The sequence below is a fragment of the Rana temporaria genome, chromosome 4 (assembly GCF_905171775.1).
Source record: "Rana temporaria chromosome 4, aRanTem1.1, whole genome shotgun sequence".
Taxonomy (NCBI): domain Eukaryota; kingdom Metazoa; phylum Chordata; class Amphibia; order Anura; family Ranidae; genus Rana; species Rana temporaria.
Window position 1 is genome coordinate 342,400,400 of NC_053492.1, and position 23,209 is coordinate 342,423,608.

The window sequence follows — 23,209 nt, forward strand, 5'->3', positions numbered from 1 at the left end:
TGTGGTGGACCCCCATATCCGCCATACCAATACAAGTAGACATCACATTGTAATACATAGCCCCAGTTTCCCAGCACATATCCGCCTTCCCATCCCATCAGTCCTGCAAGCTAATGCAAATATCGCATATGGCTCAATAAAAATTGTATAGACGGGGCCAGATTCACAAAGAGATACGACGGTGTATCTCCTGATACGCCGTCGTATCTCTGAGATCCGACGGTCGGATCTATGCGACTGATTCATAAGAATCAGTTACGCATAGATCTCCCTTAGATCCGACTGGTGTAAGTGACTTACACCGTCGGATCTTAGGCTGCAATCTTCCGCTGTCCGCTAGGTGGCGTTTCGTGTTTTACTTGCGACGAATATGCAAATGAGGAGATACGCCGATTCAGAAACGCCCGACCGTCGCTTTTTTTTACGTCGTTTGTGTTTGGCTTTTTCCGGCGGATAGTTACCCCTGCTATATGAGGGGTAGCTAATGTTAAGTATTGCCGTCGTTCCCGCGCCAAGTTTCAAATTTTTACGTCGTTTGCGCAAGTCGGTCGGGAATACGGATGGCCGGAATTTACGTTGCCGCCGAAAACAATGACGTCCTAGCGACATCATTTGGAGAATGCGCAGTTAAATCGGCGCGGGAACGCGCCTGATTTAAATTGTACACTCCCCCTAGCTGCGGAATTTGAATTCCGCCGGGGGAGTTACGATCCGCCGGTGCAAGTTTGGAGGTAAGTGCTTTGTGAATACTGCACTAGCCTCGCAAAAGTGCACCGGCGGATCGTAAATCACATAGATTACGCGGATCTAAAGATCCGCTAGTCTATGTGAATCTAGCCCAGTCAGCATAGCCGGGTGTAAAAAGGAGCAAAAGAAAAAAAAGAAAAGGTGAGTGGGACAGGTAGCCCCCAGCACAAAAATCAGGGCCAATCAGCAGGGTCTCAGTCGCAAAGTGAGGAATATACGTCGTCGTTGCCTGGTTACCTCTGGTCAGAGAGTCTCCGGAATGCAGGAGAGAAAAAAACGAAAAAAAAAACTCAAACATGAAAAACTTCTGGGTGTAAACAGGAACCCACATAGGCCTCTGATGCAACAGGCATTCAACTGTCCAGGCCACGTACCTCTCTGGGTACTCCAACTGTGTGTCTGGTCGCATGAAAAGTACACATGCTCAAAACCTGTGCGAACAGAAATATTGTTCTCCCGGTCGTATGACCTTGTATATGAATAAACATGGCTCCTGAGAGCAACAGAAAAAAGAACCACCCTCAAGGGGGAGAGAAACAGGGAAATTGAAGAGAGCAAACCTTCTTCTCCCCTGTAGACATCTCGGAACTCCACTTGGAGCTCAATCCGAGTCCGCCGCTGGACCATCCACTTGTCTCACTAGGTGTTCGTTGGCATCCAGCCACCCAGATGCCTCTGCCGCCGACTCAAAGAACTGAGCTCTACCTCCAGCGATAATTTTGAGTTTAGCAGGATATAACATGGCATAATTGGCGCGCAAGCGGTAAAGCCTTTTCTTCACCTCCCCAAATTTAGCTCTGCGCCTCTGTACTTCCGCTGAGAAATCAGGGTAAAAAGAAACTCTGGCCCCATTAAATTGTACATTGCGCTTTTCTCTGGCAAGACGCAGGATTATTTCTTTATCCTTGTAATTTAGGAGTTTAGCCAGCATAGTACGGGGAGGGCTGCCCGGAGGCAAGGGTCTAGGTGGAACCCTGTGCACTCTCTCAACCGAGTAAAATGGCGTAAAAGCATCTTTGCCGAATACCTCCTGCAGCCAGTGGGGTCCCTGCCCTCCGTTTTTTCTGGCAGACCCACTATACGAATGTTAATTCTCAGGCGGTTCTCGATGTCTTCATTCCTTAGTTCATTGGCAGAGGCCATCCTGGCTGCCACTTGTAGTTCCCTAATCATAGGAGCCATTCTGTCCTCCACTGCTGTGGTGCGCTCCCTGATTTTCTGGATATCATGACGGATCAATCCCACCTCCTTCAAGCCCCCAAAGTGTACCTGTAGCGTTTGTACTGAGGCAGTGCACTTATTAACTGCCTTAAGGATCTCAGCCAGCGTGGGTTGTTCAACGTCCTCCCCCCTTCCTCCTCAGGCAACTCTGGGGGGAGCTGGGCCGAGGCCTGATGCGAGGCCTGCATGGAGGATTCCCCGTCTGCAGTGTTTGGAAAATGCCTGGTGTAGCATCCAGCTCCTCATCAGCTATTCAGCTTCTGTGCATAATATAACATGTCCTTAGGGACTTCCCTCCCCTGTGCTTTGGGAGTCTTGGGCGGCTGCTTACCAGAGTCCTTCTTGTCCCCTCAAGCTCGCTGTGGCGCGGCGGCGCCATTTTGGATGTCCAGCATCTCGTCCCCCTTCAACTGTTTACAGGTCATCATGATGGATCCGTGGTCGGCTGGGGCTCGGGAGCGTGCCCGGGGTGGTCAGGTACCGTGTGGTATGTTCCGGCGCTGGTTCTGGGGTATAGGTCGGCCGGGAGAAGGATCGTTTCAGGATGTTGGCAGGGAGCTCTGTGAGACACGTCCGCTCACATGCCGCTCTTGGCCACGGCCCCCAGCCTGGTCACCTTAGTGAAAAGTGATCTAGTGGTGGGAAAAACCTTACATCCTAGGAAAATGGCTGTAGTTTGTGTACATGGGGACACTCGAGAATATCCGGTGACTACGGTTTCCTTTGAAACCTCCCTCGGTAACTTGTGTCACCAGGTGGGTTTAGTTCCCAAACTGCCACATGACGCCATTGTGGGAAGGGATTTCCCAGAACTCTGGGATTGCCCAGATTCCCCAGTAGGTGGTTCTTCTGAGCCTGAAACATCTACTCCAGTCCCTAGGGAGGAGCCTGCTACCTCAGAAGAGGAACAGCAGCCGATGGGGTTTGATGACCTCGAGGTGCACAGAGAAAATTTTGTCACTGAGCAATTGAGGGACCCCACATTGCTAAGAGCCCGGGAGAATGTAGTGAAGATAGATGGGGAGTTGGTTAACCCTGACGAGAGGGTTGCCCTCCTTTACTTCATTATTGAAAGGGACCTGTTATATCGAGTGTCACAGAGGATAGAGAACACCATTGAGCAACTGGTAGTGCCTAAACCGTACCACAAGATGGTTTTGGAACTCGCCCATGGGCACATTCTTGGGGGACATTTGGGAGCAGAAAAAACCCGGGAGAGGATCACCCAGAGGTTTTATTGGCCTGGGATCACTAAGGAAGTGGAATTGTCCTGTCCAGTGTGTCAGATTACTGCACCCATGCCACATTTCCGCAGTCCGTTGGTACCCCTGCCCATTATCGAGGTCCCTTTTGAGAGGATCGCCATGGACTTGGTTGCTCCTTACTGAAGTCCACTAGAGGGCACCAGCATATCTTGGTAATAATGGACTATGCCACCCGTTACCCAGAAGCGATTCCTCTCCGAAACACCTCTGCTAAAACCATTGCCAAAGAGTTATTTCAGGTTTTCAGCCGTGTGAGTCCTCCTAAGGAAGTCCTAACTGACCAGGGCACCCCGTTTATGTCTAGGGTGACCAAAGAACTTTGTAAACTCCTGAAAGTGACCCAATTACGTACATCAGTATATCACCCTCAAACAGACTGGTTAGTGGAAAGGTTTAATAAAACCTTAAAACAAATGTTGAGGAAGATGGTGGATAAAGACGGAAAGATTTGGGATTATCTGCTCCCTTATCTGATGTTTGCCATAAGAGAGGTTCCCCAATCGTCCACAGGGTTCTCTCCGTTTGAGCTACTGTATGGGAGGCACCCCCGGGGCCTACTGGACATTGCCAGGGAAACATGGGAGAGTGAGAGTTCCCCTCATCGAAGTGTGATTGAACATGTGGCCCAAATGCAAGATAGAATTGCCCAAGTGATGCTGATTGTAAAAGAACATTTAGCCCAAGCCCAATTGGCTCAACAAAGGGATTACAATCATGGGGCCCAGGTCCGTTCCTTTGCACCTGGTGATAGGGTGTTGGTGTTGGTCCCCACAGTCGAAAGTAAATTCCTAGCCAAATGGCAGGGTCCCTATGAAGTGTTGTTGAAAATGGGGGTGGTGAATTATAAAATTAGCCAACCGGGAAGACGAAAACCTGAGCAGCTCTATCACGTGAACTTGCTGAAACCATGGAAGGATAAATGTTCTGCTCCATTTAACCTGGCTGTCCCTGAAGTTGGGATAGCGGAGACTCTATGCAAAACTCAGCAACAGGAGGTTAAAGAATTTGTGCTCTGTAATAAGGAGAAGTTTTCAGACCTGCCAGGTTGGGTCTCTGCAGTTGAACAGGACATTATCACCACACCAGGGGATAAGGTCAAGTTGAAGCCTTATAGAATTCCAGAAGCCCGGCGAGAGGCAATTCGCCAGGAAGTAAAAAAATGCTTGAGCTGGGGGTGATGGAGTCAAATAGTGATTGGTCCCATTGTCTTCGTGCCCAAACCAGATGGAAATTGGCGGTTTTGTAATGACTTTTGCCGCCTGAATAAAATCACTAAGTTTGACACCTATCCTATGCCCCGCATAGATGAACTAATTGATCGCCTAGACACTGCCCGGTACATGACGACGTTAGACCTGACCAAGGGTTATTGGCAAATTCCTCTGAGTCGGCCAGGGAAAAAAACAGCATTTGTAACTCCAGACGGATCTTTCCAATATCGGAGGATGCCTTTTGGGTTACAGAATGCTCCCGCCACATTTCAACGCACCATGGATAAGACCCTTCGGCCTCATCGAGCCTATGCTGCTGCATACCTCGATGACGTTGTCATCCACAGTGAGGATTGGGAATCGCACTTGCCAAAAGTTCAGGCTGTGTTGGATTCCATCTGGAAAGCCGGGTTTACAGCCAATCCAAAAAAATGTACCCTTGGGCTAGAAGAGGCGAAGTATCTGGGGTATACCATTGGAAGAGGTCTAGTCAAGCCCCAAATAAACAAAGTTGAGGCTATTCAGGATTGGCCACGTCCCACCAACAAGAAAAAGGTTTGTGCATTTTTGGGGATCGCAGGGTATTATCGCCGCTTTATCCCCCATTTTGCCTCACAGGCTACTCCCCTGACCAATTTAACCAAAGGGAAGGAGCCTGTCATGACCAAATGGACTCCCGAAGCAGAAACAGCTTTTCAGGCTTTATGTAGTCGGCCAGTTTTAAATTCGCCTGATTTTTCACGGGACTTTGTGGTTCAGACAGATGCGTCAAATGTGGGGTTAGGAGCTGTACTGTCCCAGATTATTAAGGGGGAGGAACACCTTGTTATGTACCTCACCCGAAAGTTGAAGGCCCATGAGTAGAATTATGCCACCATTGATTGGCGGTGAAATGGGCTTTAGATTCTCTCTGGTACTACCTCGTGGGTAGACAGTTTGAACTGGTGACGGATCATGCCCCATTGAAGTGGATGGCACAAAACAAAGAGACCAATAGGAGAATAATTAGGTGGTTCCTGGCCCCCCAGGAATTTAGTTTTGTGGCAACGCATCGCCCCGGTGCTAAAATGGGGAATGTAGATGGGTTGTCCCGAGTGCATGCCTGCCTGGCAATCTGTGTCCCAACCCTAGGGTTGAAACAAGAGGGGGGGGGTATGTGACAGGAAGTCAGGTAAATCTGTGGGTGTTGTCACAGACGGGAGATACATTTCTGCTTGTTTAGACAATACACCAATTATTATTAGGTGTCGGCTGCAGAAGTAGCCAGGAAGGTTTAAGGGCGTTGAAAAACTTCAGCTGTTCAGAATGAGACAATTAAGGCCTCTATAAGTAATCCAGAGGATTACTACTGATTGTTGCATCCTGAGGCTTTGAGTGAAGGAGAGCAGTGAACAGAAATACTTCTGAAGAGGTGAGGTGCTGTTGATTTTTCTGTGTGATAAAAATCAAAAAGACTATTTGTTTTTCTGCTGTATGACCAGCAGTGTCTGCTCAGCAGTAGGCTGTGCCAGACTCCATAGATAGGTTCCTGTGTGGTAAAGGTAGACGCCCCAAGTGGCCAGGGTTTATTTTATGTTTTATTTTGTTTATGCTGTTTGGATGCTTGCACTTGTTTCCAGCAAGATGGAAGAATAAACCAAATTCTTTGTTTTCAACCGTCTTCATCTGTTTCTCTGTATCGTTCAGTGACCCCATCCAGGGGGTCACACACCCCCGCTACCGAGATAACCCCTTACACAAATATATATATATATATATATATATATATATATATATATATATATATATATATATATATATATATATATATATATATATATAAAAATTTATTTACACATTTTATCTAGGATTGTTAAAAAAAAATTTTTTTAACATAGCGCTACCATTTTGTTCATTCAGAATTATTACACATAAAGAATACATTAATGTGAAAAACTGATGGTTTAAATCTCCCTTTAAAAGCATTCAAAACGCCAAGTTTGGCTGTTTTGAATACTGTATTTTTTTTCCAATTTGGCGCCTTTAAATCTTCTGTAAACCGGAAGTGGTGTCATGACATCGCTTCTGGGTTGCTAGATCCGAGACCTGATCGATGCCGATACTGGCTTCATTCGGGTCTCCGGCCAGCCGGCGGAAGTACCGGCTGGTCGCTCAGGCCTCCTGGTGGGATGTCTTTCAGCTGCTTGGGATAACAGCCGAGCGGCTTCTTGGCCGCACCAGTTGTTATCCAAAGAAAGCCGACCAGGGTTAAAATGTTCACGGGCCGGGTGCATGTGAATTCATCATGTGCACTGACATGCCAGGCATTTAGCGTCGGCAGGCCGTAGGTTACCGATCCCCTGTCTTAAGGCTTGGGTGGTGCATTGTATGATGCCTTTTCTCAGTCTATTTCCACTTAAAGGGTAGCTACAATGAGCAAATACAAAATTATTATGTATATATACAGTATATATATCGATATCGATATCGATATATATATATATTTATCTAAGATAGATAGATAGATAGATATCTAAAATATATATACACTATCTCACAAAAGTGACTCAATGTCTAAACTGCTGGCAACAAAAGTGAGTACACCCCTAAGTGAAAATGTACAAATCGGGCCCAATTATACATTTTTCCTCCCCCAGGGTTATGTGACTCTTTAGTGTTACAAAGTCTCAGGTGTGAATTGGGGAGCAGGTGTGTTAAATTTGGTGTCATCTCTCTGTCATACTGGTCACTGGAAGTTCAACATGGCACCTCATGACAAAGAACTCTCTGAAAAAATAATAATTGTTGCTCTACATGAAGATGACATAGGCTATAAGAAGTTTTCAAAGACCCTGAAACTGAGCTGCAGCACGGTGGCCAAGACCATACAGTGGTTTAACAGGACAGGTTCCACTCAGAACAGGCCACGCCATGGTCGTCCAAAGAAATTGAGTGCATGTACTCGGCGTCATATCCGAAGGTTGTCTTTGGGAAATGGATGTCTGAGTGCTGCCAGCATTGCTGCAGAGGTTGAAGGGGTGGGGGCAGCCTGTCAGTGCTCAGACCATACACCAAACACTGCATCAAATTGGTCTGCATGGCTTTTGTCCCAGAAGGAAGATGATGCACAAGAAAGCCTGCAAATAGTTTGTTGAAGACAAGCAGACTAAGGACATGGATTACTGTAACCATGTCCTGTGGTGTGATGGGACCAAGATAAACGTATTTGGTTCAGATGGTGTCAAGCGTGTGTGGCGGCAACCAGGTAAGGAGTACAAAGACAAGTGTCTTGCCTACAGTCAAGCATGGTGGTGGGAGTGTCATGGTCTGGGGCTGCATAAGTGCTGCCATTACTGGGGAGCTACAGTTCATTGAGGGAACCATGAATGCCAACATGTACTGTGACATCCTGAAGCAGAGCATGATCCCCCTCCCCTCAGAGACTAGGCTGCAGGGCAGTATTCCAACATAAAGACCCCAAACACCTCCAAGATGACTGCTGCCTTGCTAAAGAAGCTGAGGGTAAAGGTGATGGATTGGCCGAGCATGTCTACAGACCTAAACCCTATTGAGCATCTATGGGGCATCCTCATACTGAAGGTGGAGGAGCACAAGGTCGCTTACCTCCACCAGCTCCGTGATGTCATCATGGAGGAGTGAAAGAGGACTCCAGTGGCAACCTGTGAAGCTCTGGTGAACTCCATGCCCAAGAGGGTTAAGGCAGTGCTGGAAAATAATGGTGGCCACACAATATATTGACACTTTGGGCCCAATTTTGGACATTTTTACTTAGGGGTGTACTCACTTTTGTCGCCAGCAGTTTAGACATTAATGGCTGTGTTGAGTTATTTTGAGGGGACAGCAAATTTACACTGTTATACAAGCTGTACACTCACTACATTGTAGCAAAGTGTAATTTCTTCAGCATAAAATATTTACAAAAATGTGAGGGGTGTACTCAGTTTTGTGAGATATTGTGTGTGTGTGTGTGTGTGTGTATGAATATATATATTATACACACACAGTATATATTATACAGCTGCGACTCAAATCATGATGTAATTGAATGTTAATAAAAACGACCTTTACTTTTCAATCTGCAGCACTGTAATTTTTTGTAAAATGAAATGCATTATTGCTACCTGGAGGCGTTCTGTACACATATGGTGTACAGATCATCCCCCTAAAAATGTGATTTCTTGCTTGAGTGATTGGCTCCCTAATTTTCCCATAAGTTTGCACTAAGATACAAAATTTGATTTCTCTTTTGTATATTGACAGACACAGCTCTCTTCAGAATCTTGACCATTGGGTTATATCGCCACCTGTAGAATACGACAGAAAAAAAACTCTGCACCGCCTATAGGCAGTCCTAGCTGGCATAATACCCCCTCTCTGTTATAAGCAATCTAGTCTTTCCGACTAGGGTTCAGGCGTAGTGACCTACCTAACTTGCTGGGACCTTTTGGTTCCACAGTCTTTTTTTGTTCCTGCTTTTTCCTGTTTTTTTTTTTTTGTTTTTTTTTTTCTGCAGAGATCTTCAGTGAACAGCTGGACTGGGCTATGGACTGCATATAGATCCAGTGGTCACCCCAGTCTGGCCAGCAAGCTTGTGCAGACCATTAGCTACACGCTAGGTCGGCCACAACATACCCCATCCTGCATTGCGGCGACCAGTCAGTTAAAGGTCTTGTGGGGACACTTTTGACCGGACACTAGAGTCCGTGTCAGTGTTGCCCTGGCCAACAGCCCCCATTTCAGTAGCAGGGAAGATCTGTCTCAGGAATGTTACCTGCAACCTCAGTGGATCGGTAGATGCCTCTCCCACAAACGTGCGTGGGTCGATCCCTTCGAGGTTCTCCTCTTTCCCTCCAGGTCTATTTCTCTCCTCCTATACCTTCTGGGGTGAATTGGTGTTCCCCTTACACCCCCAAGTTGTTAGACTGCATGTGTTCTTGTACTGTTCACCTCACACACACCTGTATCCGTTCACGTTACATTCTTTTTTCCCCACTTTCCTGGGCTGTTTTATGGATCAAGGCTGTTTTGCCGTGCCTGGGAACTTGTGGGTGTTTTGGGGCCTTTCCATGGGCATGCGCACCACACTGCTGGACTCCAAACTACTTTAGGCCATGACTTTTGTGGCCTCCAGGATCAGACAGCAGCGCCACCATTTTGGTTGTGGGCAGTCGCCCTAACCGCAGGCCAGTGTGAGCGGCGGCTTTCCCCAGTGGGCGATGCTGAGTGCCTTTACCTCCCACCCACTCCGATTGCGGGCCTGATGTATATGGGGGGTTTTCGTGTGATGCATCCTTCGATGCTGCTCCTCTCCTTCCAAGCTCTCCATCCCTGCATTGGTGCTTCAGATCAAATTCTGCGCCGCTGCCCAAACTTTGAAATGCGCCTTCCAGGGGAATTTCTTCTTGGTACTATCTTGGATGACTTCTTCATGAACTGCACGGATCAAGATGGGGTAGAAATTGCTTTGGAAATTCCAGGCCTTCTTTCTTTGCACACTGGAGACTGTTTTTTTTTTTTTTTTTTTTTATGCCTCTGGTTCCTCTGACTAGGACTCCAAGCCCATCATGGCTCCTGGATCCATAAGTATACCAGGCCTGCAAATAAGTCCAACTTGGCGTGTATATTGCCCTATATGTTTCCTGGGTAGAGGGTTGTCTTGCTGGTCTCAGGTCTGTGGACCTCCCTTTTTCACTAGAACTATTTTTTCCCTCCACATTTCATCTCCCACTATTGCCCTTCGGCCCTGTGCAGTGCACTCCAGGGGTTACTTGTCCATGTACCTGGGATGCAACAGTTCTGAGGTTTTTACTCAAGTCTGTTCACAGTCCCAAAAGTGACAGGACTCCTCTGACCCTGGACCTGTAGGCCGTACGGTGCCTTGTGCTGGTCCGGAGCTTCCAGGTGCAATCCCTTCATCTGTTTTTTTTCCCTAGCATCCCTAGACATCAAGGATGCATGCCTGCTTTTTTCCATGTGCGAGGGACATACAATGTGTGAGTGGTTTCTACGCTTGTGGTTGTAGATGCATATTATCCATTTTGTGGTGCTTACCTTTGGCTTGCTTTGAATCATCGGGTGTTCTCCATGGTTCTGGCTCCAGTCCTAGTGTTGCTGACACAATGTGGGTTTGTCATGACTGGTTATTTGGATGTCCTGCTAGTAAACGACCTGGTTACGCAGACGAACAGTGTGGGGATCACAGTGTGCTCCCAGACGGTCTTTGTATTGGTCCCGAACCTCAAGAAGTCTGCCCGGCCCAGGAGATGGGAGTCTATGGGCCTGATTCTCATTTTGTAGCAGGTCAAGGTGTTTCTCCTGGTGGACAAACTTTGGAAGCTTTGGACGGTGGTATAACAGTTCTTGTCTCTCACTAGAGCTCTTCTGTGAGGTCTTGCATGTAGGCTCTGGGTCTTTATGGTGTCTTTTTTTTTTTTTTTTTTTTAGGCTGTCTCATATGCACAGTTCCGTGCCAGAATTCTGCTGGAGCACATCCTGTCCAGGTGGATCTACAATCTCCCTGGATGACTGGCTTCACCTGGAACCTCCCTCCCATGAGGTTTCCTGTCCCCTGCCCTTTAGACCAGGCAGTCCCTTCTTCCCCTCCTTTTAGATTGCCATCATGGCTGGTGCCAGCCTGTCAATGTTGGGAGGAGTCCTGAGTTTGAAATCTACCTGAGGCCATTGAATTTCGGAGGAGGCTTGCTTGCTCATCAATGTAAGTGTTTAAGTTCTTTCTGAAACACTGGATGAACCTTCACCTGGGGCTTCTGGTTAGTCTTATTGGATGATGCCGTTGCAATGGTCTATGTCAACCAACAGGGTTGCACAAGAAGTGTGGCAGCTGCGCTGGAGGCTTTCTGCTTTGTGCCGGCATGTTCTGGCTTTCTCAGCTGTGCACCTTACTGGCGTTGAGAATTGGCAGGCAGATTACCCCAGTCAGCAGACACTGGATTAGGGGGAGTGTTCCCTGCCCCAGGGCCTGATTTTGTCAGCTATGCCACCGCTGGGAACCCCAGACAAGATTCTTCAGGAGTCCTTGCCAGTAAGGTGCTGCACTTGTAGCCTGTAGCATGTGCGGAACCCCCGGCAGATGCACTGTTGGTGTTGTCTAACCAGTTTTGTCTTGTTTACGCCCTCAAGCTGCTGCCTAGCCTGCTGCACAGGATCACAGGATAGAGGCCAAAGGGATCACAGTCATTTTGGTGGCTCCAGACTGGTATGAGGGACACCTTTTTGAGGTGCAGCTGGTCACAGTCACCTCCTGGCGGTTTCCAGGGTTTGATCTTCCAACCTGTGTTACTGTGTCTGTCTTTGTGGGCATGGCTTTTCCATTCCAAGCCGGATTTTGTTGTTCCCTACAATGTTGGTGGCTTGCGAATTTCTCTTGAAGGATATATTATCGTACCTGAAAGGCTTCTAGTGCATGGTTCAGAGCCCTGGGTGTCCTTGCACACCCCTGCTCGGTTGCTTGAGTGCTGATTTTTTTGTTTTGTCCAGTTTTCTGCCCTCACGGTCTTGTTTCTGCATTCCTTTGTTGCTCTCCTCCTGCTTCACACTTTTTTTTCTTCAAAGGGTCTCACACGCCCCGTAAGTTCCCTGTTGCTACCATGGGACTTGAAATTAGTGCTTCTGCGGGGCGGGTGTCTGCGCTGGTGGTCTTCTGTAAGTCTGTAAGAATCTACTGATGGATAGGATGGCACTTCATTGGTGCCCCTTCTTTTCTGCAGATTTGGTTTCGGATTTCCATCTAACTGAAGACTTTGTCCTGCCTTCCTTGTATTCACAGCTGTCACATCCTAAAGGGGTTACATGAACTTCTTGGATGTGGTCCAAGTGTTTTATTTGTGCCTGTCCACAGCAATCTCCTGCTGAGGTCGCATTCTCTTTTTCCTGCTCAAGGACAGCCTGGAGGCCTCCTCTGCCCCATTGGATCTGGCAGACACCTTTTTAGGCAGGCACTATTAAGGGGCAGGCTACACCCTTACCCTTTTAAGGTGTGATCCTCTGGGGCACTTAGTGTCTTCTGTGTTTTTGGCTTCTGGCACCTGTGTCTCAGGGTTGCGAGGTGACTACCTAGTGGTCTGTGCACACTTTTACAGACTTCTCCAATGGTTTGTTTGCAAAACTTTGCAGTCAAAACAAACATTTGAAAATGCAGTTTGCTGCGTATGGTTCCTCGTTGGCTTCTTTAGGGGCTGTTTGGGTGGTTGGCATGTTTGTCTGGTTGCTACAGTTGCTTTTTGGTTTGCCCACCCCTCATTTAGGCACTGCTTCAGGACATCCCAACGGTCAAGATTCTGAAGAGAGGGGAGTCCGCAATTAAAGAGAATGGGATTTTACGGCCGGTAACAAAAAAATCCAGTTTATTGGCAATGCCCTGCAATAAAAATTCACTCTGTACATGAGCACAGACAGCTATGTCTTCAGACTAACAAAAGGTAAATGCAACAAGTGTGTTTAACCACTTGCTTACTGGGCACATATACCCTCTTCCTGCCCAAGCGAAATTTAAGCTTTCGGCACCGTCACGCTTTGAATGACAATTGCGTGGTCGTGCGACGTGGCTCCCAAACACAATTGATGTCATTTTTTTCCCCCCACAAATAGAGCTTTCTTTTGGTGGTATTTGATCACCTGTGCTGTTTTTGTTTTTTGCGCAATAAACAAAAATAGAGCGTCAATTTTGAAAAAAACACATTTTTTTGCTATAATAAATATCCCATTTAAAAAAAAAAAAAATCTGTTTAGTCCGATGCGTATTCTTCTACATATTTTTGGTTAAAAATGTTTTTATTATTCTTTTACTAGTAATGGCGGCAATCTGCGATTTTTGTCAGGACTGGGATATTACGGAGGACACAGCAGACACTTTTGACACATTTTTGGGACCATTCACATTTTTACAGCGAACAATGCTATAAAATGCACTGATTACTGTATAAATGTGACTGGCAGGAAAGGGGTTAACGCTAGGGGCGAACAAGGGGTTAAATATGTTCCCTGCTAGGTGATTCTTACTGTGGGGGAAGGTGACCGATGGTTGTCCCTATGTACAATGGACGGACACCATTGGTCTCTACCTAACAGGACGTGGATCTCTGTGTTTACACACAGAGATCCACGTCCCTGGCTCTGTGACTGCCGATCGCGGGTGCCTGGCACACGCATCAGCACCTGTGTGACGCGGCGGGCACGCATGTGCCCCGAGGCCGTATATTGACGGCCTCCCGGTATATTAGAACCACCTTGTGGCCGTAAATAGTCGGCGGCCGGATGGCAAGTGGTTAAAATCCTTGCAATGTACATAAATCACCCAGAGGGGAATCTTATCTTCTTAAGTCTTAGTAACTTGTTCCGGGAAAGGGCGATTGAGTCCATAATGTTGGCTCTTGAGGACCTGCTCATAGTGGAGGACCTTCCTAAAACTCTGTCTGTCACCTACAAGGAATTATTTAAGAAGAGTCCGGCGACATTAACTAAATGCAGGGAGAGGGGGGTCCCTGGTATAGACGGTGAAGATTGGGATAACATGTGGGATCACCCCTTTAAGCATTTGGTTTCAGCTAGAGATAGGCTGATACACTTAAAATTTTTACACAGTCTATTTTACCCCTGCGAGGCTCTCTGTTTTATATCCGTTGGTTACCTCGGAATGCTGGAGGTGCTCCTTTTCGCCGGCTGATGCGAAACACATCTTTTGGGAATGCCCGCAGATAAAGGTATTTTGGGAGGGGGTGATTTCTTGTCTGGGGGACATTTTGTAGGTGCCTGTTCCCTTGTCAGTACAGGTGTGTCTCTTGGGCCTGGTGGAGGAGGTGGTCCCCTTCAGGGCCCTCAGAACATTGTTGAATGTTTTACTTTTTTTATAGGAGGAAGGCCATTCTGCTCAAGTGGAGGTCACCTGCTTCCCCAAGTATAGCTTTCTGGAAGGGGCTTGTGAATTCCATGATGCCCTTCTACAAAGCGACGTACCTCTCCAGGGAGTGTGAGAAAAAGTTTGATAAAGTATGATTCTGATGTTACCGCGGGTTAGAGGGATCGGCTGACTGGTGGGATTTGATTTGTGGATTGCTAGCTCTGAGTGAGGGACGGGTGGGCATAGCTCTGATGTAGTGGGGGGGGGGGACCTCATTAATCCTTATATAGTCATTCCCCTGGTTGGGTGTGCGCTGTCCGCTGGGGTTTCTGGTTCATTATTATGTTGGTTGTTTCTGTGCTTACCAATGCTTATTTTGGTCAACTGAATTGTGTACCTGGTTCTCTTTTTCCTGGTACTGTTGCCCGGGGGGGGGGGGGGGGGGGGGGGGGTGGTGAACTGAGTTTGGGGGTTAATGGGGGGAGGGGGGTGGTTTGGGGTTGGGTGGTATGTTAGCAGTCAGATACCAATGTTAGGTAGATTGCTTATGTTGTGACCATGTTGGTCGTGGAGAGACCTGGTGTTGTGCCACGGTACTCTCCTTTTTCAATGTTTGTATTTCTTGTTTGCAAATACTTCAATAAAGTTTTTTTCAAAAAAAAAAAAGTCTTCGTAACTCATGGAGTTACTCTTTTTAAGTCAGCCATAGAGGGTTTGATTTTCTTTCCTGTGGCCACGGGATGCAGTAAAGAAAATTGCTTGTTTTCTCTCGGTAGTATAAGCCGTCTTAGCTGGGAAAACGCGTTCCTTCTGATGGCTGGGTATCGAGACGCGTGAGGTGAAGCATAGCAGGGCGGAAGCGGCATCGAAACGTCACTTCTGCCTATAGGTCTTAAAGGGACATTTTTTATTTTTTTCAAATTTTTTTTTTTATTTTATTGCATTTTTGTGTAAATAGGAGATCTGAGGTCTTATTTAAGAGGCCCTGTCCTTTTTTTTTTTTTGATAGCTCGCATGCAGAAGCAAACGCATACGTGACCAGCCCCCACATATGAAAACGGTCACATGTGAGGTATCACCACGTTCGGAAAAGCGAGAGCAATAATTCTATCCCTAGATATGCTCTGTAACGCAAAACATGCAACCTGTAGAATTTTTTTAAACGTCACCTATGGAGAGGGTAAAAGGGTAAAAGTTTGTCGCCATTCTACGAGCGGGCACATTTGTAAATCGTGACATGTTCGGTATCAATTTACTCTGTGTAACATTTGATTTCTGTTATGATTTAAAAGGATCCAAAAAAACGATGTGATAAATGGCTTCATGTGATTGCTATCCTTAAATATTAATGCCAACATTTCACAATTTCTGCCAGGGTATGCAAACTTTTGAGCACAACTGTATGTGAATAGGAACACACAACACAAGACATAAAGTAGGAGTTTCAATGATCCTATTTGAGACTTTTTTTTTTTACTAGACAACGTGTATAAACCTTTCCCTACTCTGTCTGAAACTAACGACCGCAATGTTCACGTAACTTTAAAGTGTAACTAAAGGCAAAACTTTTTGTTTTGGATGTGGAGTGGTGTTTTGCTTCAGTCTATCTAGCAAGGTTACTTTGCGGTATAAGCAAGGAAGCTCAGACCTCCGCATTTTATAAATATGCTTTTACTGTACAAAATGGACAATGTGCAAATACAATACAAGACTGACTGATATGACCGTAACAAGCAAAATGCTACCTTCTTCCTAGCAAATGAGCTTAAATGGGGGTGGCCCTCTTTGGAAAACAGAGCTTAATGGGAGAAGCATTCGCCAATATGCCCTCTAGATAACACTATGGTATTATACATGCTATAGGTTATATATGTCAGAAAAGCCAAGCTATTGTTTTCCATGGTTACACAACCATAGACTGATCAACAGTCAACTGAAATGGAACAATGATATCCAGGTTCCCATTTTTTGAGGACAGCCTGTGTAATTGTTACCAAGGCATTTGTTTGAGAAGTATTACCTCAAACAAACTTGTCTGTTAACCACTTAAGGACCGAGCCTCTTTCTGAGATTTGGTGTTCACAAGTTAAAATAATTTTTTTGCTAGAAAATTACTTGGAACCCCCAAACATTTTTTTACATATATATATATATATAGATATAGATATATATGTATGTGTATTGCAGTACTTTGTCACACCGTATTTGCGCAGCCATCTTGCAAGCACACTTTTTTGGAAAAAATACACTTTTTTGCATTAAGAGAATAAGTCAACAGTAAAGTTAGCCCATTTTTTTTTATATTATGAAAGTTAATCAGTTAGTTTCATATGCGGGTTCTATTTATGCATGACAGGAGCTCTTAAATATGAGATCTGGGGTCAAAAAGACCTCAGATCTCATATTTACACTAAAATGCAATTAAAAAAAAATTGTCGTTTTGAAAAAATAAATAAAAAATATGTTGATTTAAGAGCTATGGGCGGAATTGACATTTTGACTTCACTTCCACCCGGCAATGATATGGAGACAGGTGGGGGCCATCTTCCACTCACTCATCTCCATACCTAACGGGGAGAAGGATCCAAACGCCTCCGCCGCTGTCGGCCTCTCCGGTTTGTGGCGGAGGGCACCGGAGAGCCGACCACTTTTATCTGAAACTGGACCGCTCACTGAAGAAGAGGATACCGGGGTTACAGTGAGGAAAATAAGTATTTGAACACCCTGCTATTTTGCAAGTTCTCCCACTTGGAAATCATGGAGGGGTCTGAAATTGTCATTGTAGGTGCATGTCCACTGTGAGAAACATAATCAAAAAAAAAAATTCCAGAAATCACAATTTATGATTTTTTAACTATTTATTTGTATGATACAGCTGCAAATAAGTATTTGAACACCTGTCTATCATCTAGAATTCTGACCCTCAAAGACCTGTTAGTCTGCCTTTAAAATGTCCACCTCCACTCCATTTATTATCCTAAATTAGATGCACCTGTTTGAGGTCATTAGCTGCATAAAGACACCTGTCCACCCCATACAATCAGTAAGAATCCAACTACTAACATGGCCAAGACCAAAGAGCTGTCCAAAGACACTAGAGACAAAATTGTACACCTCCACAAGGCTGGAAAGGGCTACTGGGAAATTGCCAAGCAGCTTGGTGAAAAAAGGTCCACTGTTGGAGCAATCATTAGAAAATGGAAGAAGCTAAACATGACTGTCAATCTCCCTCGGACTGGTGCTCCATGCAAAATCTCACCTCGTGGGGTCTCAATGATCCTAAGAAAGGTGAGAAATCAGCCCAGGACTACACGGGAGGAGCTGGTCAATGACCTGAAAAGAGCTGGGACTACCGTTTCCAAGGTTCCTGTTGGTAATACACTAAGACATCATGGTTTGAAATCATGCATGGCACGGAAGGTTCCCCTGCTTAAACCAGCACATGTCAAGGCCCGTCTTAAGTTTGCCAATGACCATTTGGATGATCCAGAGGAGTCATGGGAGAAAGTCATGTGGTCAGATGAGACCAAAATAGAACTTTTTGGTCATAATTCCACTAACCGTGTTTGGAGGAAGAAGAATGATGAGTACCATCTCAAGAACACCATCCCTACTGTGAAGCATGGGGGTGGTAGCATCATGCTTTGGGGGTGTTTTTCTGCACATGGGACAGGGCGACTGCACTGTATTAAGGAGAGGATGACCGGGGCCATGTATTGCGAGATTTTGGGCAACAACCTCCTTCCCTCAGTTAGAGCTTTGAAGATGGGTCGAGGCTGGGTCTTCCAACATGACAATGACCCGAAGCCCACAGCCAGGATAACCAAGGAGTGGCTCTGTAAGAAGCATATCAAGGTTCTGGCGTGGCCTAGCCAGTCTCCAGACCTAAACCCAATAGAGAATCTTTGGAGGGAGCTCAAACTCCGTGTTTCTCAGCGACAGCCCAGAAACCTGACTGATCTAGAGAAGATCTGTGTGGAGGAGTGGGCCAAAATCCCTCCTCCAGTGTGTGCAAACCTGGTGAAAAACTACAAGAAACGTTTGACCTCTGTAATTGCAAACAAAGGCTACTGTACCAAATATTAACATTGATTTTCTCAGGTGTTCAAATACTTATTTGCAGCTGTATCATACAAATAAATAGTTAAAAAAATCATACATTGTGATTTCTGGATTTTTTTTTTTTGATTAGGTCTCTCACAGTGGACATGCACCTACGATAACAATTTCAGACCCCTCCATGATTTCCAAGTGGGAGAACTTGCAAAATAGCAGGGTGTTCACATACTTATTTTCCTCACTGTATGTGCCGACGTATACCGGTGTGAGCCGGTCCGGAAGTGGTCAAAACAAGTCTGATGGAAATCATTCATATAATATAAATATATTTTGTATCAAACGCAAAACACAAGTGGAGAGGGATTAGAACGCCTACCAGTTTTCAATGCTGTCTGTGCCCCCATTTGTATTGTTTACTGTTTATCACTGATTGTCAAAGTAAAAGAAAACCCTGAATTTTGGGTTGTCCCCAGAAAAGTAATAGAGGGGAAATCTTCCAACGATGACACTAGTTCTGGTGACCTGGGGGTCCCCAAGAAAATCCCTCAATTTGCAGAGATTGATTCTCACTCCCTGTTTGGCTATAGGACAGGAAGTGAGACAAATCCCAGCACTGGGACACAGATGGCAAAAAAAACACCTGAAAACCCTCTTACTCTATCCAAAATGAACAAAAAAATAATTTGTCCTATAGTTCTACTTTAAATTTATATCTGCCTTCACTTTTTTCTTCATGTCGTTTCCTGGCTTACCCCCTACTTGAGATTTTTTGGGGGTTTTGAGTTTAACTGAGCAAAAAGAAAAGCTGTTCATAATTCATTCTACTAGCATTAAAGCGGAGGTTCACCCAAAATAGCAACATTTTGTTATCCAGATCATTGCACCATAATACATATGCCTAAATTTTTTTTTGTGCCGATTTTAAATATTGTGAAACAGCTGTGTAAAGGTGGACTTCCGAGTTTTTCTCCCGCGGGAGTAGGCATATCTGTTATTTTCCCTGGCGCCGCAGTGTTTGCTGGGAGATTTCTGCAATGTCTCCTGGGAGCACATTGTCATGCTTCCCAGGAAACAATGCTGAACGCCGTCCAGCGAAATCTCTCGAGATTTCACTCTTCACTTGACTCATCAAGCCGGTCACGTGACGAAGGCGGATCTAATTCCGCTGTGTTAAATAAGGGCACGCAGGTGAATATTGCCATTAGGCACCTGCAGACAACGAGGCTAAGGAATCCATTGAAAGGACTGGAGCAAAATAATTTCATTTACTGTATTTGCTGGCGTATAAGACTACCTTTTACACTTAAGAAAACTGGCCAAAAAGCAGGGGTCGTCTTATATGCCGGGTCAGCTGCTCGGATGCCTGCTGGATGTGCGGTAATACTGTATGTAGCTTCGGCTACATACAGTATATACCGCTTAGCCAATCCCGGTCAGCGATGTATTCAAATACAGAGCCTGCTTGGATTGGAGTAACAATCTCTGCCAATCCGAGCAGGATACATACAGTAGCCTGCTCGGATTGGCTTTGAGAGTCAGAGAGGCGTGGGCTGATGATGTTACAGCCTCTGCCAATCCAGGCAGGCTTTGTATTCGTTAATAGAATGCATCGCTCGCTGTGATTGGCTCCAGCAAGAAGGAAAAGGAATATGGCTCCAGAAGGAAGAAATATGAAGCATTTTAAAATTAGGGGGTCGCCTTATACACCGGCAAATACGGTAATTTCTTTTTTACATTTCTGGACATGGTAAGTGATGCGATTCTAATACGGTACTATTAGAGGCATTATATGTCTCCTGTGCATATATTTCTGTACATTATATATTTTTTTTATCTAAATTTCTAAGAAATAATCTAGCTATAATCTAAAATATACCTAGCACTTTTGTTCACTTATTATTCTTTCATTTTGTTCATCTTATAATATTTTTTGATTTACTAAACTTTATTTTAAAATATTACGTTAAATGTACAGATATTAATGTGATTGTTCAAATAAATGTATATAAACAAATGTATTTTATAAAAGTTATTCTTCTGAGCCGTCGCTGATGTTTCTATTGTTGTGAATGCCATCACAACGGGGCGTTAAATTTCAATGACTCCGCCCGTTGTGATGACAACCATGAAGTTTACGGCGCAGATCGCCGTAAAGACTGCTCATGCGTGGGATAGAGCGGCAAATGCTGGGAGATGAGCATTCACCGCTTCTAGGAAGTCCATGCTTGTGGGCTTCACAATGACTACAAGCAAAATGGAAAATGCCAGGATCGCTTTTTATAACTATAGTTTTTAAGTAAAAACTGTCAGGGGATGGTTTTAATCACCAAACAAGTGAGTACTAAGTTGTGATCCTAAACCCCATTGAATGTACACAAAAAAAAAAGATGGACCGCAGAACCTCAGCTTTAACTTACTGAAATAGATATGACCTTACATTTTTATATTACTGTGGAATTTTGTTTACTTGCGCTCGGTTACTTTTTTTTTTTTTTTGCCCTGTTAGGAACCCAAGTTTTATGGTCTACCTCAACCACGATGAGAAAAATATTGGTTATTAACATCGGTCTTAAAGTGGATGTAAACCCTCCCATATACCCAGTGAAGTGAACAGCCTCAGATGATACACAGGGATGAAACAAATCTCCTTATATCATTTTTACATCCATATCTGCTCTTTCCAGCTTTATATACTGTTTAGAAAGTTCAGATCCTGTTAGGAAATGTTCTCTTCCTATTTTAACAGGGAGTGTGATGTCGGCATACAGCCAAGATAGCTAAAACAGCTGATTGGAGGAAAGGCACACACCCCCTCTCCACATGGGCAGAGACTCTCATAGGTGTTTTGTAACAGGGCCAGCTGCCTGCTAATCTATTTATAGCAACCCCGCCAACACAAATTTCAGGCTGCTTTTATCTGTGTCAGAAAATTTGTCAGGAGTTATCAGGCTGATAACAGAGGAACGGGCCAGGAAAAAGCTACGGGACTTGGCTCTTTGAAGAGAGATAATAAAACATTGCAGATATGTGCCCAGCTCGGATTTCATGAATTGGGTTTTCATCCACTTTAAAACCTTTTATATGATGGACTAAAACTGTACATGTGTGTATCAAGCATGCTCCCAACCACTTTCAAACTCTGCTCTCCAGCACTCCTTTGCAACTCCTTCTGTGACCACCACTGCAAAATATATGTTGCTTTTAGCTACAGGGGAGCACTGTGGCAACCACATACTGTTACCCTAAATGGGCAAAGTGACAGTGTCTCTTAGGTATAAAAGGTTTTTACCTTTTTAGTAATTGTAATTTCTCTTTCTATATTCATATTTAGAAAAGATGTCTCCGAGGTTAAAGCTTTAGCTGTTTTAGAGCATCCACATATTGTTCGATACTACCATTCCTGGAGTGGCGAAGATTTATTTTCTGATGAAAGCTGCAGTGGAGACGGGTACGGTAACTAATTTAATGCTTAATACTTTGACAAAATCGTATTCCTTAAATAACATGACATACAGTACAGCGTTGTTAACAAGTAAGATGCGGTCACCCTGTATCTCTGATTGGTACTGTAAAAACGGGGCTATGTTTGGAATGCATTGACATCGGAGTGTAAACGTTTTAAATTTTGTGCAAAAACCCAAACCACTGAAATGAGGGGGAGGACCAGGTGTGACATCACACTACTGGTCACACACTTTCCCGACACTTCCACCTAGAGCCCTTATAAAGTGCGCAGGCATTTCTTCTTGCCCTTTTCACCACAAGAATTCGTTACAAGACAGTCTAGACACCCTATTCTGTAAGTACCCCACATGCAAATTAATATACTGGTGAGCGTGGATTCTGGGATTTTCTTAATCAGTCCTTTACCCCACAGGAGAAAACCTATACTTGGTTATGGTGGAGACCAGGCGAAAGGAAACCAATGCAAAATGCCGAACGCCCACACAACACTCAGCCTCAGAGGAGGATGTGTCCCTTGCATCAGAGCAAGAACTGGCTCTAACATCGATCTCCACATCCGATTGTAGCATTATTTTAGGCACATACAGCAACCAGACTATTTGGTTAAAGCAAATTTTCTGCATCTGTCACAATTTATCTGACAGATTACAGCTTTAATACAGCCATCTTTGTCTAGAGCTCAAAAATGCACACCTTTTCTCCTATTCCAGTTTCTCAACCTGCGTTGGATACTGAATTATTGGTCCTAGAGGACACAGAAGGGGAAGAAGGTGATGTTGAGTCAAAAATATTCCAATTGCACACCTTCCAGGAAATGGCCAATAAGTAAAAGGGTGGTGAAACGATTACCGGCTGGGAACCGGAAAGCAAATCATATACACATATTCGCCAGCACACCAAGGATCATTTAAAAAAAGTCCAAAGATTTAATGCATGTTAGCGATCCAGAAAAAGCAACGTTTCGAGGTCGCGCAGGACCTCTTCGTCAGGCAAAAGGTGATGTTGAGACAGTATTGGAGGAAGCTGCTGAGGATTTTCTTCCCCAGATTCACTATATTAAGGAGGGAGCTTCATGCATGTTAACTTTGAAAAGATCATTGCTTCTGTCTGCAAAAGCCTTAATTGTTAAACCTGATTCTTTATTTCACCATGCCCCTAGGGATTTATAAGGGACCTGCAAATTATTACCTATTCACTAACAGAATCTGCAGTATAGGATGACTGGATGACTCCAGAAAGTCTTCCTCTCAAAATTTTTGTTGAACTGTATCCATTCAAAAGAGTTTGCAAATAAGTAGGCTATCCCTGTGGTTGATCCTGCCATCTTTGTCCCCAGGGAAACATCTCACTGTACCGCTTGAAGTTCCTTCACTCGAAGATTCTGT

At 44.9% G+C, this 23,209-nt stretch overlaps 1 protein-coding gene across 3 annotated transcripts in view; it reads left to right on the forward strand.

The window, feature by feature from the left end:
• The window catches only part of LOC120937510 (interferon-induced, double-stranded RNA-activated protein kinase-like), a 349,006-nt gene that overhangs the window by 223,897 nt on the left and 101,900 nt on the right, over positions 1-23,209 (forward strand). For all 3 annotated transcript variants that reach the window (XM_040350789.1, XM_040350790.1, XM_040350791.1), the window contains one exon: positions 21,691-21,807. In XM_040350789.1, the coding sequence (XP_040206723.1) occupies positions 21,691-21,807 (117 nt within the window). The remainder of the gene's footprint in view (positions 1-21,690; positions 21,808-23,209) is intronic.